At 32.7% G+C, this 19,592-nt stretch overlaps 2 protein-coding genes across 4 annotated transcripts; both read left to right on the top strand.

Moving 5' to 3' along the window:
* The first annotated feature begins 2,293 nt into the window (after positions 1-2,293).
* LOC149900751 (transmembrane protein 245) lies at positions 2,294-19,172 on the top strand. Of its 3 annotated transcripts, XM_090112770.1 has the most exons (14): positions 2,294-2,830; positions 2,985-3,131; positions 3,280-3,508; positions 3,771-4,329; positions 4,479-4,650; positions 4,910-5,077; positions 8,047-8,239; positions 8,999-9,183; positions 9,590-9,724; positions 10,814-10,910; positions 14,883-15,054; positions 15,443-15,622; positions 16,298-16,321; positions 16,617-19,172. In XM_090112770.1, the coding sequence occupies exons 1-13, from the start codon at positions 2,471-2,473 to the stop codon at positions 16,314-16,316; spliced, it is 2,616 nt and encodes an 871-aa protein (XP_089968896.1). In that variant the 5' UTR covers positions 2,294-2,470; the 3' UTR covers positions 16,317-16,321; positions 16,617-19,172. The 3 variants fall into 3 exon arrangements, with proteins under 3 accessions (XP_089968896.1, XP_089968894.1, XP_089968895.1); XM_090112768.1 differs by lacking the exon at positions 16,298-16,321; XM_090112769.1 differs by having other exon boundaries at positions 16,298-19,172.
* On the top strand, positions 11,452-13,530 carry be (ben). The gene is made up of 2 exons (XM_090112561.1): positions 11,452-11,756; positions 11,833-13,530. Exons 1-2 carry the CDS (start codon positions 11,580-11,582, stop codon positions 13,315-13,317), a joined length of 1,662 nt encoding a protein of 553 aa, XP_089968687.1. The 5' UTR covers positions 11,452-11,579; the 3' UTR covers positions 13,318-13,530.
* Positions 19,173-19,592: the final 420 nt, after the last annotated feature.

Below are 19,592 nucleotides of genomic sequence, written 5' to 3'. Positions count from 1 at the left end.
TGAAATAATTTTTCAAATCGGACCAGTAATTCCTGAGATTAGCGCGTTCAAACTAACAAACAAACTTTCATATTTATAATATCTCTATGAGATATAGAGGTTTTAATTTTTAAACAAAGCAGGCGAGGCCGTGAGCGGATATCTAGATTATAGTATGTATTAGTATGAAAGGGAAGAGTATTTCACATAAAAATAAAATTAATACAAGTCATTAAAAATAGCTTTTATTATTTAAGTGTCTAGGTATGACTATTTTATTATATAAAAGAAGTTTTATAGTAGGTAAATGTAAGTACAAATTAAAATACCTAATACATTCAAACATTGAATTACTTATCTAATAATGAACTTTGTCTTAAGTAGAAATAATCACTTTGTGAGCTGATTCAATAATTATGAATGATATATCTAATATTGATACTTATTTAATAGAAAACAATCATTAAACATGATTAATGAGCATGAAGATACGTAATTATATAAATATAACAATTATTAATCGACATGGAATTTATATTATGTTACATATTTTCCTTTCAGATGAGATAAAATTAGTTCAAACTAAATGTAAATTGATAACGGAATAATTTAATTTACATACACAAGAACATAAGAAATCTAAAACTATCTTATTTACAAAAACACATACTTTAGTTCTGTAATAAATAAAATGTCCGGTATTCCTCTGTAGATTTACAGGACATCTTTTCAATCAGCCTTCGAAAATCTTCCGTCACAGACGATTTTAAACGTATCATTATTTAAATTTTATAATGGTATACACCTAAAGCCTCTTCTGATAGATCCCAAGGCACATCGAGAGCTTGTTATAAGCATTCTGTCCACAATGTCTGGTATTGTCGTACTCGATTTCGACAAATATTCATCTGGGAATACAATTCTTTCTTCATTTCCACTATTTTTGGGAGGTTTACATTCAGAATATAGAACTATTGACAATATAACACAACACAAAAGAGTAATCGAGAACATGTTCATGGTCTCTATGAAATTTTATATAATAGATAATATGTACCGACTGCTTCGCTTCTCGTTAGCAAATGTGATTAATTGACGTATAATCGCCATATAAGTATATTTTACAATTAAATGCTCAACGTAAGTTGAGTATGAGATTATATAACTAACAGGAAACATGAAGACACCACTGATATAGCTAAACCTTAAATGAGTCTGTGGAACTTTTACACTTTATATCAAGATACTAGCTGTACCCCGCGGTTTTACCCGCAGTGCTACGCTCCGCGTGATGATAATAAATATTAGCCTAATTATAGCCTTCCTCGATAAATAAATAGGCTATCTAACACCGCAAGAATTTTTCAAATCTGACCAGTATTTCCTGAGATTAACGCATTCAAACAAACAAACTCTTCAGCTCTATACTATTAGCATGGACTAATAAAATATATATATTAGTCTATGCTATTAGTATAGATTTGTAAAATAAGTGTAACTCTCAAATTGAAAAGAAAACCGCACACGAGGTTAACCACATCGATGGTGTGATATTTTAAAAAGTAATTTCCTTGTTAACATACTTAAAATGTGAATAGTAAACCAAATAACCAAGTTGAATGTAAACAAATTTAAAGCGAACCTATATAAAAAAATTAAGAACAAAATATCTTTCATTCAGCTCGTAGAACATTGGAGAAAAAGTAATACATATACCTATATTTCTAAATGATTCAATCAAGTTGCTGGTCCTGTAAAGTGTAAGTACAAAGTCAGTAAGGCCACTTCACTTTTTCAGCTGGGGCATTTATAAAGATGAAAAGTGCACCCGGCTGACATCAGTTCTACGTTAGGTAATACTCTAAACTCTTCAAGGCATTAACTGACGAGTGACGACCATTCCAACGCGCTACTAGATACAACTGATGATTTGATATAATTTAATCAAAGTAATTTAATAATAATATAATCTATCATTTGACCAAAAGTTGGAAGAATAGATTTTTTTTTTTCAGCTCAGTATACGTAATAAGCAACGTTCAATCTTAGCGTTCAATCTACCATAAAACAACCTCAGTTTGTAATTTCTTCTAGATAATTGGTAGTCAAGCTTATTGTTCTAAAATGCTTATATAACATGGCTATACACACAGGCTATACATAACAATAGTGTTAGATATAATATTATCTGTGACGTGAGTAAATTGGCAACACCGAGGGCAACACTAAAATATTATGTCAATCCAAAGTGTCATTCTCAAATGCAAAATGTCAATGTCACTTGTCAATTCACAATAATTGTCAGTATTGAATTTTTGAATACAAACTATGTTGCTAATATGTGCCGAAATTAGTGTGATGATCTCATTGAATAGGTAGTTTTAATTTTTTAATAATAATCCACTCAGACCAGTAATCATAAATTAAAAGTTGTGATGGTTTACCTTCTGAACTTATGAAATATATTCAGTTCTATTGTATTGAATAAACGATGCAGCAGTCACCTTTCGACAACATTTTTAATATTATCGGTTTGTCCGAAGGCAATGAGAAACCTATGAAACACGGATTTTACAATGCATTCGCTTTATTCGTGTTGGCTATATGTTGCGCAGCTGTATATGTGTTATTTCTAATATTAGAACCATTTTTCAAACCACTATTTTGGGCACTCCTAGTGGGCTCGCTCCTTCATCCTTTTAAGTACAAATTATCTAAAAAAATCAAGACATGGATAGAAAATTTAGGAAAAACGAATTCATGTGTAATAGTTGGCTTATTAACTATTCCAGTGAATATAGTTAATTTTGCCTCTGATACTGTTGGTTATCAATTTAGAGAACATTATAAGGTAAGGCTTTAAAATGTGACTAATTAAATTGGCATTGAATGTTTACTAATTATAAATATTAATCACTTTTTGCCACCATTGTGCCACCACTGTTACCCTGTGTGTTCTGGAACTTGAAAGATATTTTTGCTATATTTAAATATATATTCAACAGGCAATTATAGGACTACTATCAGCAATATTTGTATTACCATGGCTATACAATGCAATACCCAGAAGTCTCTGTTGCTTATTTTGGCAGTTCACAGGCTTCATCAACTTTTCCACAACACTGCTCATCAGTTTATGTACATCATATATTGTGAGTATAGTATAGTATGCTTTGTTTGAAAAGTTATTTAATAAATATCTACACCTTTGCTATTTATTAAAGCATAAACATTCTTGCAAAATTGTATTATCAACAGAACAGTGGATCAGCAACTAAATAGAAAATTTAATATTTACAGACGCTAACAATAGCACTGGCCTACATAATAAGTGTATACACATTATGGAGCCCTGAAAGAGAGGGGATATTCAGAGTGACTTCGCATATCCTCTGGTTGGTTATAGCCAGCTTTTTGGCCAGTTTAGCTGGAGCTTACAAAGTCTACATGTTTGTGGTATTGCAAAGTATCTTTATAACTGGATTTGTACTTGAAGTGTTACATGTGCACAAAATAATGCTTATGAAAGGTAAGTCTAATTTATCTACCAATAACCTTTTATACATATGTGTACTGTAAATAACTAAACAGGCACGAAATTATGAAATAAATATAAAATCAAATGCAGATGTTCATAAGCAATACAAAATATATAATTACTTACATATAAATTCATATTTTTTTACCTTATACTAAAATATTATGATATTTTACAGTATTACTGTATATTATGATATTTTACAGTATTACTGTAAAATATTATAATACTTTAATACTTTTGTATTTTACAGATCCAGAAGCATCAACACTGTCTGCAATACACAGCGTTCTAACGAATGTTCAACATGATCAGCCTGATGAGAAAGCCAAGGATTGCATACCAGAGGTTGACAGTGAAAAAGAGTCCACACCTGATGAATCTCCGTCTCCCATAACTCCAGACGCGGCAAAACGTGGCAGTTGGACTGGGAACGAACCTTCACAACATTCCCCAAAACACGCCAAAATGCTGTTCAAAACTCGAACGCTATCTGCACTTCCATTATCCAATTTGAAAATGAAGAGTGCATTCGAAAATCGCCTCCTAGCGTCTTTCAAACAACGATCACTTGATGAAAATTACATAAGAAATAATTTCTCTGATGACGAAACAGCTCTGTATTTCAAACTTTTATTCTTTGGTTGTTTCTGCATGCTTGTATGGAAACATATCTGGTTATTGCCCATCACACTAATCTTTTTAGCAATACATATAATTAAGAATTTACTCAATTTCTTTGGAGTATGGTTATTCTTTGAAAATCATTACAACAGTGTTATGGTTAAAATAAACAATTGGTGGAATAATAGGTAAGAAGTATTATATTTTAAAAGCTTAATTAAATTAAATTAAAATTGTTTTAAGCATCATCAATAATTTAACCATTTATTTCAAATCAAAAACAAATTATTTTATTTAAATATGTAGGTAAAATTGTATTTAACAATGTTTTCTTCAGACAATCTGCTCTAATACCCGGCCAAATTAGAGGGATACGCAAAATGCAATCCATTTGCAATCAGAGTATAATTTCAATGGCATATGAATCTGTAGACACTGTATCCAGTTGTATTGTTATTATTGGCCTCATTCTGTTTCTGACTGTCGCTACAGTATTTATTTGCATACAGGTAAATTACCTCAATATTTCTACTTTTTAGTAAAGAATAGTATTTATTGAATTCATACCTTTGATCGTTAACAATAACTACAGACACAAACACACAATGCATCTGATTGGTTTTTTATGACAAAAAATACATCTGGACAAATATATTTAATTATTGATATTACAACTATTTATTTTTAAAAATGTGTTAATTGTAACTTATCCTTTCAGCAAATATCCATGTCTTACTTTTGATTAAAAATTATAACTATGTATTTTAGATATATTCAGAAGCAATAGTCGTTATTCAACTTAGCGGGAGCCTATTGAACAGTACATTTGTTCAGAACAGCGCACTGCATGCGTATTTACCTGAGGGTTGGGAGGACAAGCTCGATTCCCTTATTGATAACGCATATACTTATGGAAGGGAGGGAATATCTACCGGAGTGAGTATGGCTTTAAAATTTAAATATGCGTAGAAATGTAATTATTATGATATCACTCAAGCAAATTTTATCTGTTTACAAAAGAATGTTATATAAAAAATATTGCCATGTAATAGTTATACTTTTAAAAAATTATAGATGATCATTGTTGGTATATTTTAAGAAAACTTTTTAAATTTTCTTAAATCTATGCTTTTTCTTAGCTGTAATCAGGCGCGGTCTCAGGGGGGGGGTCACGGGGGACATGACCCCCCCCCAAAATCGTACTCGATAAAATAGAAAAAAATTCTTATACTGTACAAAATATAAAAAAATGGCCAAGTGCGGATCGGAGTATCTCGCACAACTAAATTTCCGTTTAAACTTGTTTTTAATCTCTTGCGAATGACGAAATTTGCGAAAATTTTCAGCATAAACAAGAAGTTTGATTTTTTTAAATATTTTTTACATAATCTAATTAAAATTCATGCATTTCGCAATTATTCCTATATCTGTATTTTAGGACGTTACATTGTAACAAATTTCATGCCGGGGCCGGGAGATACTGACATAAAATTTCGGATCATTTGTAACAAGATGGCGGTTCTACAGTGCGGGGGTCTTAATCCATCAGTCCTCGGAATCACAGACACAATAGAAAATCTATTGTGTCGCGCCCCGATCGGGGCTTACGGTGGTCAATGGGTTAAGCGCGTCACAGACGGTGAAGATACTATAATATTTTATCTTAAGATACTGTAATATTTTATATTACAGTATCTTAAGGTATCCGGTATCAGCGTTCTGACCATCATTTTTCTTTTTGTCATTGCGTACTACGACCCCTGTAGAACCGCCATCCTGTTACAAATTACCCGAAATTTTGTGGGTCACTTGTAACAGGATAGCGGTTCTACAGGGGTCTTAGTACGCAATGACAAAAAGAAAAATGATGGTCAGAACGCTGATACCGATGGACTAGTCACGTGGGCGTTAATCGAACTCTCGGATAAATAGCGAGTCTAACAATTTGTAACACAAAAATTTTAGAATTTACCGATAGCCCATAAAAAAAAAGTAGGCGGTAGTGTCATGCCATACTTTTCCGGTATGACTTACAGCCCGCCATACCGACGCGAATGTGTTGATTTAAAAAAACAATTATTCAACCATTTGTACCAAGCTAACTTTTGCACAGGTAACCATCGTCGTGCAGCCATTTACGAAAATCGCCATGCCATACTTTTCGGACGATTCCAAATGGTCGCCATACCGCCGAAAATCTGCAAAATTTTTTTCTCGCCAAACAAATTGTACCACCCTAAATTTTTTTTCAACAACTCCTGAATGATTATAAATAGAAGTGTGATAATGCCATACCTGTGGGAGGTGGCGAATGTGTATAAGATTTTTTTAAGTATGGCAGCACTTTTTCCCCCTACTAGAAGTATGACAAATATAATAATGGTCACATTTTATCAAATGCTCTCCAAAAATCCAAATGCAATACTGGTACAAATCGTTTGGCGAAAAAAAATTTTTTGCAGATTTTCGGCGGTATGGCGACCATTTGGAATCGTCCGAAAAGTATGGCATGGCGATTTTCGTAAAAAGCTGCACGATGATGATTACCTGTGCAAAAGTTAGCCTGGTACAAATGGTTGAATTGTTTTTTTTAAATCAACGCATTCGCGTCGGTAATCGGTATGGCGGGCTGTAAGTCACACCGGAAAAGTATGGCATGACACTACCGCCTACAACTTTTTTGTGGGCTATCGGTAAATTCTAAAATTTTTGTGTTACAAATCGTTTGACTTTCGCTATTTATCCGACAAGTTCGACTCTCCGACACGCGACTAGTCCGCCGGTACCAGCGTTCTGACCTCTTTTATATGTTCTGTGGTTCTGATCATCATTTTTCTTTTTGTCATTGCGTAGGTACTATGACCCCCTGTAGAACCGCCTTCGTGTTACAAATGACCCGAAATTTTGTGTCAGTATCTCCCGGCCTAACACGGGAACTACACTAGGTTTTGAATTCCTTACGAATGTCAAAATTTGCGAAAAAATGAAAAAAAATTGACGGCTGTATCTTTTGATTGCTTTGGCTTATACGTTTGATTTTATCTGTCTGGAATGCGTAGAGGTATCAAGCTGAAATTTATAGCGAATACTCAAGTCTACGGCCCCTAAATACTGTGAAGAAATCAACCTTATAAGCCAACGCAATCAAAAGATACAGACGTAAATGCTGAAAATTTTCGCAAATTTCGACATTCGCAAGGGAATCAAAACCTACAGGGTGCTTCCTATGAACACAGAGTCTTGAAATTTGGTACAAAGTAACGTCTTATAACACAGATATAGGAATAATTACGAAAAATATTATGAATTTTTAATTACATTATATAAAAAAAAATATTTTCAATAATTTTAAACTTAAAAAGGGGGTTGCCCTTTACTCATGAACTATAGACTTGAGTTAATTAAATACATGTAAGCATGTATTTAATTAACTCAAGTCTATAGTCAATGCTATATCTATAAGCTGTAATAAAATCAAACTTCTATGTCAATACAGCCGTAAACGCTGAAAATTTTCGTAAAATATAAAAAAAATATGTATGTATTATAACTTGTATTGACTACGACTTTGACGAGTATGATTTGGAGGGGGGGGGGTTTGCTACATTTTCAGCCGCGTGACCCCCCCCAAAATGTCAAGCTAGGACCGCGCCTGGCTGTAATTGTAAGCTTGTTTTTCATTAGTGTAGTTTTCTCATTGTTTTGTATGTTATTTTCGCTGCTCGTTGGATTTTTATTAGGTTATGCGTCACGTAAGTAACTCTTTTTCATTTCGAAATTATTTTAATACTTTATAGTTAGTAAGATTTGCTAATAGTGTTAAATAGAGATTAAAAATAAACGAAATTTTCGTTATTATTTAAAACTAACAATATCTGTAAAGTATTTTTTTTATATTTCTATAGGTAAAAAGCATCCTAAAAGAAGGTGATCCCGAAAAAATTGCACGTGTAGAACAGCAAGTACTAGAAATGTGGGATAGGGTGTACCAAAGTTGGGTTTCGGGCCACTTCGCAGCAACTGTTGGGCCACAAGTTGACGGCACTGCTGTACAAGACTCGTGGGACAACCTTGTTAGCGATTTCACTCAAGCACCTGGTGAGATATACTAATTATAACAATTTTATGTGTCTCGTCCTTAAACAGCTTATTATTCATATTAAAAGAAAATTTATAAATTGTATTAACAGTTGTTCTTAACAGTATTGCCATTTTTGAAAAACTTTTTATTATTAATACATATTAATAAAGACATCATGAATACATATTATTATAGTGTGATAACTGATTGGTTTTTTCGCTGTATACTCTGTGCCTATCGGCTCCAAAACTATGGAGAATTTTATTACACAATTACTGGCTTATTCGACTACACGGGTATAGTTAGTTGGGTGCAAGCCAACGTGGGTACATTGAGTGCAATCGCGAGCGGTATCTGGGCACCACTAGCGAGCAACGTGTCTTTGCTTATACAGACTTTAGAGTCTCGTATAGACGTTTCCTAAATGTTTTATTACATTTACAGGCTTATTCGACTACACGGGTATAGTTAGTTGGGTGCAAGCCAACGTGGGTACATTGAGTGCGATCGCGAGCGGTATCTGGGCGCCGATATCGAGCAACGTGTCTTTGCTTATACAGACTTTAGAGTCTCGTATAGACGTTTCCTAAATGTTTTATTACATTTACAGGCTTATTCGACTACACGGGTATACTTAGTTGGGTGCAAGCCAACGTGGGTACATTGAGTGCGATCGCGAGCGGTATCTGGGCGCTGATATCGAGCAACGTGTATTTGCTTATACAGACTTTAGAGTCTCGTATAGACGTTTCCTAAATGTTTTATTACATTTACAGGCTTATTCGACTACACGGGTATAGTTAGTTGGGTGCAAGCCAACGTGGGTACATTGAGTGCAATCGCGAGCAGTATCTGGGCTCCACTAGCGAGCAACGTATCCTTGCTTGCGGGCTCATTGGGCGCTTTCACGTCAATACTGTTCAGCGGTGGTGGAGCTATTATTAATATGATTATTAATTTGGTGAGTGGTTTTAATAAAAAAAAAACAGTTTAAAGTCGTATACATATAAATACCAGAAATATAACTGAGCATTCGCGAGTAAAAAGAAACAGATGGCGTAATGCGATTTTCACTCCCTTATAACATTTAACAGTTATGATTTTAACGTCATATTATGTAAATCATGTTTGTTTCCTACTTGGATATTCAAATATAAATAGATCATCTATTTATATTTGAATATGATCAAAATATTATCGACATTATTAGTTACCATTGCTTGTAAAAAAAAATTAAATCATACAGTATCTAGCGAAGTTTAAATCAAACGCTCACGGTAAAATATATTAAACTAATAAATTAATCGAAGATTAATCAAAATATATTAAACTGATTAATCAAAACATTTCCATTTTTCTGTTAACAGGTAGTGTTTTTCACAACCCTTTTCTACCTCTTAGCGTCAAGCAACGCTCTGTACAAACCAGTGGAAGTCATAACGAGAGTTCAACCCAACTTCGGTCCTAAACTCGGTATTGCTTTGTCTGTTGCGATTAATCAGGTAATTTTGATTTTAAACCTTAATGTAACCTTAATGTAAAAGTAACAAGGTACATTTTCGATTGGACTATAAAGCCCTAATAAAATAATTATTTTATTAATTTAGGGCCGATTTTTCAATCGCGAGATAAACAGTCTAATAACTACCTCTCGAGTAGATTTATTCAATTATTTATCTAACTCATAACGGCTCGCCTATTTTTCAATCGTGATTTATTTGATGAATAACTATCTGACCAAATATTTCCATATTGGCAGCTCTGCTCTCGGAGTGGCGAAACAAAAATATTAAATTTAGTCAGGTTAGAGCGGGATAGAGTCAACTCTTGCAATTTGTCAACAACCGTCATTATGACTCACGTCAGGAGTGCATTTTAGTTTGTCTTGTATTGCTCTTGTCTTCTATGATTGTTGATTGTTGTTTTGATTCGAGTAAAGAGTTTGGTTAAATTTGTGTTTCAATTTATATATTTTACGATAGAAACGACATACTTACTTAAAGGCAGCGTTCGGCAAATTTTCAATGGCATGGTCATCAGTACTATCAAAAACATCAATTTCAATATGATTTTAATTGATAATAATTATATAGAAAGAGGTTTAATTGTTAATAATTCTACGCTCTATGTTATGACATACGAAAATATCCCAAATTTGACGCGTCAGTTGTCAACTCAAACGCCTAACCGTCGAATAGCACGCTATCTGGCCGTTGGAGCGGCAAATAGATTTATTCCTCAAATAACGTAGTTATTCGATAGATAAGTCCTATTCGTCTATTGAAAAATTGAATATTTTGTTAACTGAAGAATAAAGTCTATCTAGCTGTTTATCTGGGCATTGAAAAATCGGCCCTTAAGCAATGTTCTTCATCTTTCGGAAGGAACGTATTACAAAAGGAACAACAAATATTAAAAGCATTTAGAAACTATACATTATAACTATAACATTTTTAAACAAAAACGTACTAATAAAAAATTTGCTCATTGTAATAGCAAAAGATTTTTTTTTTTTTTTCACCAGTAATCGAAAATTCCTACTACATGTAACAGTTCCAAATGTATTTTAAAAACTTCAAAAAACGTTCCAGGTATTCAGAGCGTCATTCAAAATGGCGTTGTTCTACGGTCTATGGACGTGGTTGGTGCACAATCTGTTTGGCGCCAAAGTTGTCTATTTGCCTTCTGGTAAGCATAACAAACTTTTAAATGCCTTTGCTTAGTGCGAAATTATGTATGTTTGTTTATTGTTTGATAATTTTAAAAATTGGAATACTTGTGTTTTTTATATGGGTCGTGTATTTTGAAACCTATGAAGGCAACAATTAGACTTGTTATAATCCGGGTGATAACAGGACATACGAGATATAAATTAAATGACGAACAACCTTATCTTAGCGGTAATTTATGTCTGAAATTCCCCGTTTCATTCAAAATAACACGTTAGTCGTTACGTAGTTCTTATGCGAGTTATTATTACACACAATACACGATTATAAGTGATGAATTATGTAACGAATTTTTTATATATTTTTCCTGCTTACTCATAATCCATCTTCTGTCTTACTTTCAATATCTTGAAATAATGTGACCGTAAATAGAATAAAAGCCCATAAAATCCAACGTTATCACTTACATAATTGCATATATTTCCTGGTCGCACCAAATTCGAATTAAATCGGGTCATTGAGCTTTCGATTAACTCGGCCACAATTCGCAACTGATAAATGCTCAATTATTTTTTTCGAACATATTTTAGCCATCACTTATCTCGAGATGTCGTTCATTCGTAGCCGGTGTGACATTTTTATAGCTCGTGTTATTCGATAAATCGTTACACAAGATGCATAATAAAACATGATTAAGCATCGACTTACAATGACTGGCAGGAGGCTATTCATAGTTTTTGTTGTGTTGCTGAATGTCGCGTTTGGTGTGAGGATTAACTTTACTAGTTGCCATAATACTGAGTGGTCTTGTGTGAATAGTGTGCCAAATGAGATCGTTTACACCTGTTCGGCGGTTAGAAGCAACGTAAGTGCAATAATCCAATAATCTATAATATATATTAACTCAAATATATGATACTTAATGGGCTATTTTGTTTTAGGACTTCATCATCCACCTAAAGGATTATTATACGGATAATATCGTCAGTGTGACGGTACAAAATTGTCGCGATTTGAGGGTCGTACTGGACTGTCCCTTATTACAAAGATCGTCTCGATTACAGAGATTTAAAGTCAAAGATTGCGACCGGCTTGAGTTTATATCTCTTTCTGCGACGTCTTTACTGCAAACACCTCCCGAAGTTATTATTGAAAATGTGAGGGAAGTGGTGTCATTTCCAAGAAACACTTTCAAATCGCCCACTACTAGTACTGAGCTTAAATGTCTAGGATCGACATCTATGAACAAGTTGAGAATTGTAAATAGTAAAATCAACTGTATCAACACAAAAGCTATATTTAACGTAAGTGGGATCAAGAACATTGAATTCGAAAATGTTACTATCACTGATATTTATACGCAAGGTATTGAAGCGATTATGAGCAATGATAATTCTGTGTTTACAATGATAAACAGTAAAATTACTAATTTGGACTTCAAAGGAATCATTATTCAAGCGTCAACAGTCAGATTATCGTATAATGTTTTTAATACAATACGAGCGAACGGGATAAACGTTACAGCAGATAATGTATTTATCGCCGGAAATTTGTTTAAAGAAATAAATGCAAATGGCATAATAACAAATGCGCTAAACACCGATATAGTAAATAATAACATTGAGTTTCTAAAAAGCAATGCATTGGAAAGTATCAAGTGTTTAAAAAGAAGATCGAGCAAGAAACAAATAAATTTTTCAAGGAATAACATACAGAGTGTGGAACCGTATTCTCTATTTTTTAACTATTCAAGTTGTAAAAATGCCGGTACTCAGATTATATTTCGTGAAAACAAAATAGACTGTAAATGTCGAAATATTGCGTTTCTTAATTCACCATCTACTGGATGCAACAGTGAATTGAACGGATTAATTTTGAACATAGCCAATAACAATACGTGTTTTTTGGCTCCTTGTATTCTGCCCATCGAAATAGTTAAACTGCTACAAGAGAGCGATATGTGTCATCTGAACCTTGACCCCCAAGTTATGTGCTTACTGTATTATGATAAGAATTCTAATAATACGAATATCGAAGTGACAACAGACGAAGATGTCACGGAGCCGGCTCCAACATTCTATTTGATAAGACAAGCTAACTCCCGCTCCGGCGACGCTAGTGCCGCTATGACGGCTATCGATAAGGATGATCTTTTGCGGGACAGCCACTTGAATATGACAAACAGGACGACTGTCAAAGTCGTGTTCGATTCTTCTAAAGACTTTGTAGAAACGCTTAGAAGCACGGGCAGGTCGCGAAGCAGACAAGATGAGAACAAAGTACCACCGAGAGAAGATTACATCAACCGATGTGTCGGTAGCCATTGTCGAAATAACGTTGCGTACGACAAGCAGAAGGCATTAGATTTTTATAAATATGTATACGCCCAATTGCGAACGCCGCGTCAGAATGACAAGAAAAATTAAACTTGATTGGCATTATCGTTGTTTTGAAATAAAACCGTTTCACCTATTTCGTTGACTTTTTTGCCCCCAAACATAGTATCTACTATAGCTATAATTCGTAAACACTACTTTTACTATCAAATATTATTATTAACCTTATTTAAATTTATGCGTTTAATTAAGTATATTTCAATATTATTATTCACAGATAAGCCTGGCTTCTGCGTTTACTTTTATTTTAATTTCCTTTGTGCTGTTATGTTTTCATCCAGAGCTCTTTAAGGGGAGGCTCCCTAAATTTAATGTGAATTAGCATTAATATTCTGAAACAGACACACATACAATCAAAATGGAACTTTAGTATATGATTAATTGGGTCTTTTTCTTTCGATGTACAAGACAGTTACGTAATTGTAACATTTTCGTTCGATTCATTTTTTATTAAAAAATTATGCCTTTTTTAAAGATTATTACATTTTTTTTAAAGATTTACTTGGACTTTATGTCTAAAATAAATATCAACAGTAAGAAAATAGAGTTTATCGAATCCCAAGATATTTTTTCTCTAAATCAATTATTACTTTAGTTATAAACGAAATAAGAATTGAGACTGACTTTTCGAGCTCGAACGCGATCAAAGAGCGCACGCGATATTCAACTTTATTACGGCTGTGTTAGCGTCTAGTACCGTGACCGGTCTCTCAGTGCCAGAAATTATGTAAGGGAGCCTCCTCTTAATGATTTTGACTTGTTGTTTTTAATCTAATCAAAAAATTGGCATTTTAATAAGTAGTAAGCGCTGCACTCCTGTTTAGACATAAGTGTCCTTTTAAGTTGGTCAAAATTGATCCAGAAGGATTCAATTACATACATACATACATAAGCAATAAAGGCGTGTTAATTTCAAATAACACAAAACTATCGGTCTAAGTATTCAAATTGAATACATTGCAAGATTTTGTTATAGTTGTATATTTGGTCGATGGATTTAATGGACACTTAAATTTATCTTTTTCGCACTTGTTTGGAAGCACCTAACAGAATTACACACAATATGTGCAAACTACTGTCACGGTCAAGAAGGCGAAGGACATGCTTGTACGCACTACAGTATTAATTGAATCGGCCTTTATAACCATTCATTTCTCAATCACCAATTACCATTTTCTATTTACTCAATTAAATAAATATTTACACAATAGCTTCACCTTGGGGCAGTGCTTGCATTTTCCCAGATATAGGACAGCCCATGAATTATACAAAAAAAACACCAAATCAGTCAAAATACTATATTTATTTTTGTGTGATTCCTCTACACTTTTGATTGTGAAAATTGTTTTTCTTCTTCGACGATTTTTGTGTTTGGAGATATTGCTAGATGGCTCGACGTGGCCTTTTTTTAACCTCAGTAAACTGGAAGATCCATTAGCATGCACATTTCAAACACTGCGATAAGTATAAATAAATTTCCCATGGAGAGATTCCGAAAAATATATCAATTACTGTTAATTTTCTTTGACCATGCGAGCAAAGTTGGAACCAGATAACTAGTATTCAATATAATACACGTATTAACTTTATTTCAGTGTTAGCGGCTGTGTTAGGTGCAGCGCCGTTCCTAGGTCCGTATTTAGCGGGTATTCCTGCAGCGTTGGATGTGTGGCTCCAGGGCAGACCGATGGCGGCCTGCATGCTGCCGATAGCTCAAGCGGCGCCCATCGCTTTCCTTGATGCTGCTGTGTATGCTGAGATTAAAGAGTGAGTGCTAATTTATAAAAAATGGCGTTATTAAAAGTTTTAAGTGTCTTTTCTTTACAATGTAGTATATAGGTAAGGATTGATAAGACGATCCATGGGATCTCACAATTTATTATTGAAGAATACTCTGCTTTTTCGCATATACCTACGTTTATATTTTTCAAACATACGTCACATACTCCAACATCTGTTTACTTTTGGCGTCTATATTTTATTATAAAGAGCTGTAAAAAGATTTTTTTTTTCAAAATTTTTGTGTCTTCGATATGCGTGCAGTGCAACGCAGTTGTTAGATTATGAAACTAGAATCATAGTCATCATTTAACAAAAATTTGCCCTCACACACGAGTATCAAAACATTTCCTATAATTAATTTCATTATTTCCAGTGGTGGTCACCCCTATGTAACCGGTTTAGCAATTGCCGGTGGTATATTCTACTTAGGGCCAGAAGGAGCTATTTTAGGGCCACTACTCCTCTGCTGCCTCATGGTGGTACTCAACCTGTCTTCCTCCTTCCTAAGGGATACTCCCGCGGAGGAAAGGGCTGCTTTACACTCTCGAGTCAGGTAAAGGAGTTGTAGTACTCAGAAAAAAAAATTGTACATTGTTTGACGATTTTGCCATATAATTCTCGAATAAAGTACTTTTTTTTGTTCTTGAAATTAAGAGTTCTTACATTACGTGTTGTGTTTTGATATTTCTGTATTGAAGAGTTGCGAGTTTGGTAGTTTTACAGTTTTGTTTCTGGAAAGTTCTAAGTGTTATTTTGAAGTGTATTTAAAATGCTAGCTTTGTAGTACCATAGTTTTCCCTGAAAAATGTACATATGTTTTGAAGTCCTGATCGACCCATGTTTGATGAATATGTAATGTCCTCGATAAAAGTTATGATAATTAGTTATCATTGCATTAAAGAATCTCTGGTCGATCAGGGCCTGTGTTTTCGATTAATCTTAAGTAATCTATAGAAGTGACCCATCAAGATTTATGCCGCAAGTAAGAAAGTTTTCTTCGCGCAAAGAAATATAATAGGTACATAGCTATTTTAAGTAAAATAATTATTATTTAAACAACAAAAACAGCACATTTTATTTGTAAATTGTATTCGTTAAACGTTGTTTTGTTTAATTTTGTGAGTAACGATTTTTGTAAATGTACGCTAGTGTAATATTGTGTGAATTGCGATTCTTGTACTGCCAATAATATTATATATTCGTTGAATTACTTTATTTGTTTCAATAGGTCATTTTTGGGATATTAAATGAGGTGTGTATTTTAACAACGTAATATTATGAATATTTTAAAACAGATATGTTATAAAGGTGATTGACGCATGTTTCGATCTCGCTTTTTCATTTTTATTTTATTTTAATATATTTTTTGAAGTTCCTAAAAACATACGAAATGTGAAGGGATAGCATGATTTTTTTTTTTTTTTTTTTTATTGAGCATGACAATGTTTCTATTTTGAGTTTGATAATCGCATGACTTAAAATTTATATTTATTGTGCATATATTAATTACTAATTTAAATAATTACATATTAATTACTTATTTTCAGATACGGGGCTTATCTTTAAAATGCATGAAGAACTAATTGTGAGTTGGCCAGCTATTATTGTCGTATTGAGATACAAGTCGTAGATTTTTTACATAAATACGTACGTTTAGCGACCTAATAATATAATTACACACTAACACAAATATTATACCTATATGACAGCTCTACTAGCTACTTTGTAATCTATGATTGTATAAACAAACTTATTTTTTTCTAAAAATGATCTGCAGGTTTAATTTTTTTAAGAATCAACGAGGAGGGGCAAGTCAAATCAGATTTTGCTAAGCAAAACTTTCACTGTAAAATGATCTGCGAAAAAGAGATTTTAACTCGACTCGATAGCGAGATCGAAATATTTTCATTTAGTTATTTCGTAAAAAATCTGAATAATTATAGTGTTTCTATTGATTTAATTTATTGAATGTTAAATTGTTGCAATATTATGGTAAAATAACAAAGCGGCTTTTACTGCCTGTGTACGTGGCTTTTTATTAAACAATCTGGAATTTTGTAAATAATAAAAAATTTAAAGTTTAATAATACTAATGAGACTTTTGAAACCATAGAGACATATAAATATGTACCCAACTGCAAACACACTAAGGCTAATTTTGCTATGCAGCTATTTACAAAGTTTAAATTAATTTACAAAAAATATAAACATTGTCAAAATTTTAATATATTCTGTTCTAATTATGTAATTATTTTAAGTATACTGTCTGATATTATTTCTAGTCTTATTGCAATTAAATGGAATATTATAGCACAAATATTATTCCTTCGTAATTATAATAAATTAATAACGACACTTAACTAAACGTAAATATAAATAGAATTCTATTACTACAAAAGAATGAAGTTAATTACTTCGATTATTAAAGACTCGGGTATTACACCGGCTTCTAATAAGGGTCTGAAATCTTTACAAATTTGCATATACATATGCTAAAAAGATATGTATGTAATATGTATATATCTATTATGTTTTTTATATTTGGTAAGAACTTTTTATATATTGCAGAATAATATGATGAATGGAAGTATATAAAAATTATAAATAATATAATTATCTATAATTAAATCAGTGCCAATATTCTTTGGTGCTTTATTGCGATTTATTGATGTACGCATAAATAAAATTTAATGATATTTTAAATATATAAGGACATGTATAAAAATATAAAAGAATAAATAACCGTAACTTGAAATTGTTGGATTACATGTTATGGAATATTGGTTACCGTTATCGAATGGAGATGAATTTTTTGATTAACTATTTAACGTTATTTACGAAATCGGATTGTTTTACTATTGCAGACGTAAAAAAAAATCCTGTCTCAATATATTCGTCGTTTCACCTAGCTTTATGAAATTTGTTAAGATATACGAAGAGATTATACTAAATTATTTTTGTATTAAATTGTGTTTAAAATCGGTTTGACCTAGATTCTCTATAATATAATTAAACTGACGCAAATGTGTTGTAAATGTAATTTAATGAGGCTATAAATATTATTATTACTCATAATACAAGTAATATCGAATTCTAGCATATTATGTCATTCTTAAAAATCGATCATATACAACGTAAATTATATAATTATTAACGGTATCATAGGATCATGATAAGTATGTACCATACAACATATGTACAAATATTAATTTGTTAAACCGTTATATAAGTAATTTATTGTATTAATTATGTATAAGCTTTGCACGTTCTATTATGAATATCTAAGTATATCTGTCTATGAAGAGGTATTTAATTCGTAAAGGGATTGTTGATGACCACAATTTTTTTGTTGGAAATAATTATTGATTTGTTCAGATTTGATTATTTATAATGGGTTAAAAACTGACTCAATTTTAAAGCAGTTGCAATAAAAACAACTACCAAACTTGTAACTCCTTTTCGTTATGTTGGATTATAAAATTCTAACACGCGTTAGGTAAAATGAACTTTATTACTAGTAGTTTAGGGTCGAGTCGAATGCCTTTAAAATTATGTATCACGCGAAATATTAAACTAAGCAACGTTTAAAATACGCTTCTCTTCCTCTTCGCACACTTGAGTTATTTTTTTCTATCTTTGCCTGTAGGTAAGGGCCCTTGTACTTGTTAAATGATACGTAATTGTCTACTTAATACTATGTTAATGCATTTTTTTATAATTTTGAAAAATTTACTGAACCTCAATTTTCTCTATAAGTATTATTTTTGTCTAACAATTCCTCTATCATTATTTTTTTTTATTATATTACATATTATGGTAATGCCAGTTGCAATCAATCGTGGATATTATTTATAGAACACGAAAGGGAAATTATTTAAAACCAACAATAGCCATTGGCATCATCATAATGTAAAACTATCCACTTCTCAAAATATTTGTAATGTAAGAATCAATGGAATATTCAATGTAGTCGTAAAATATAAAACCAATAAGCCCTTACCAGTTCGAAAGAGATCGTCCAAAGTTTAATTTAGATTATATTGCAAATAAGTTTGTACTAAGCACGCATATTGTAACTGGAGCAAATATATTGTTTTGCTTTATTTGTTGTTTTATTTTTATTATACCTTACATTTGGTGAAATCCAATCGAGGAACCCAAATATCTGCACTTCTATGAGATTTTTTTTATGCCCCAGCCACACGACTCGACGAGTGGTATGGGAAGTGACGAGGGAAGTAGGCAGGGACGTAGTGTGGCCACGTTACTCGTCATGCCACTCGTCGTGCTCATCGTCCTGCTCACTGCTGTCGGCTTTTGCGCGCGAGTCAAAGGACCGGCAATACGAGTGCGAATTAGGGATGGGCGTCATGGAATCAACGGACTAGTTAAATTAACCGTCTATATGTACACTCAACGATTCGACTAGTCCATCGCTCACCAATGCACTAGTTGAATTCAACGGCTAAACAGTCTTATTGATAAGAATAAATTATTTTCTTTGAAGTTTTTTAAAAAAATAT

This window comes from Colias eurytheme, chromosome 18 (genome assembly GCF_061535395.1).
Source record: "Colias eurytheme isolate Ceu_HAF_F1 chromosome 18, ilColEury1 Martin Lab GWU primary, whole genome shotgun sequence".
NCBI classification, from domain to species: domain Eukaryota; kingdom Metazoa; phylum Arthropoda; class Insecta; order Lepidoptera; family Pieridae; genus Colias; species Colias eurytheme.
The sequence above is the reverse complement of the archived record's forward strand: the minus strand, read 5'-3'. Positions and strand labels throughout refer to the sequence as shown.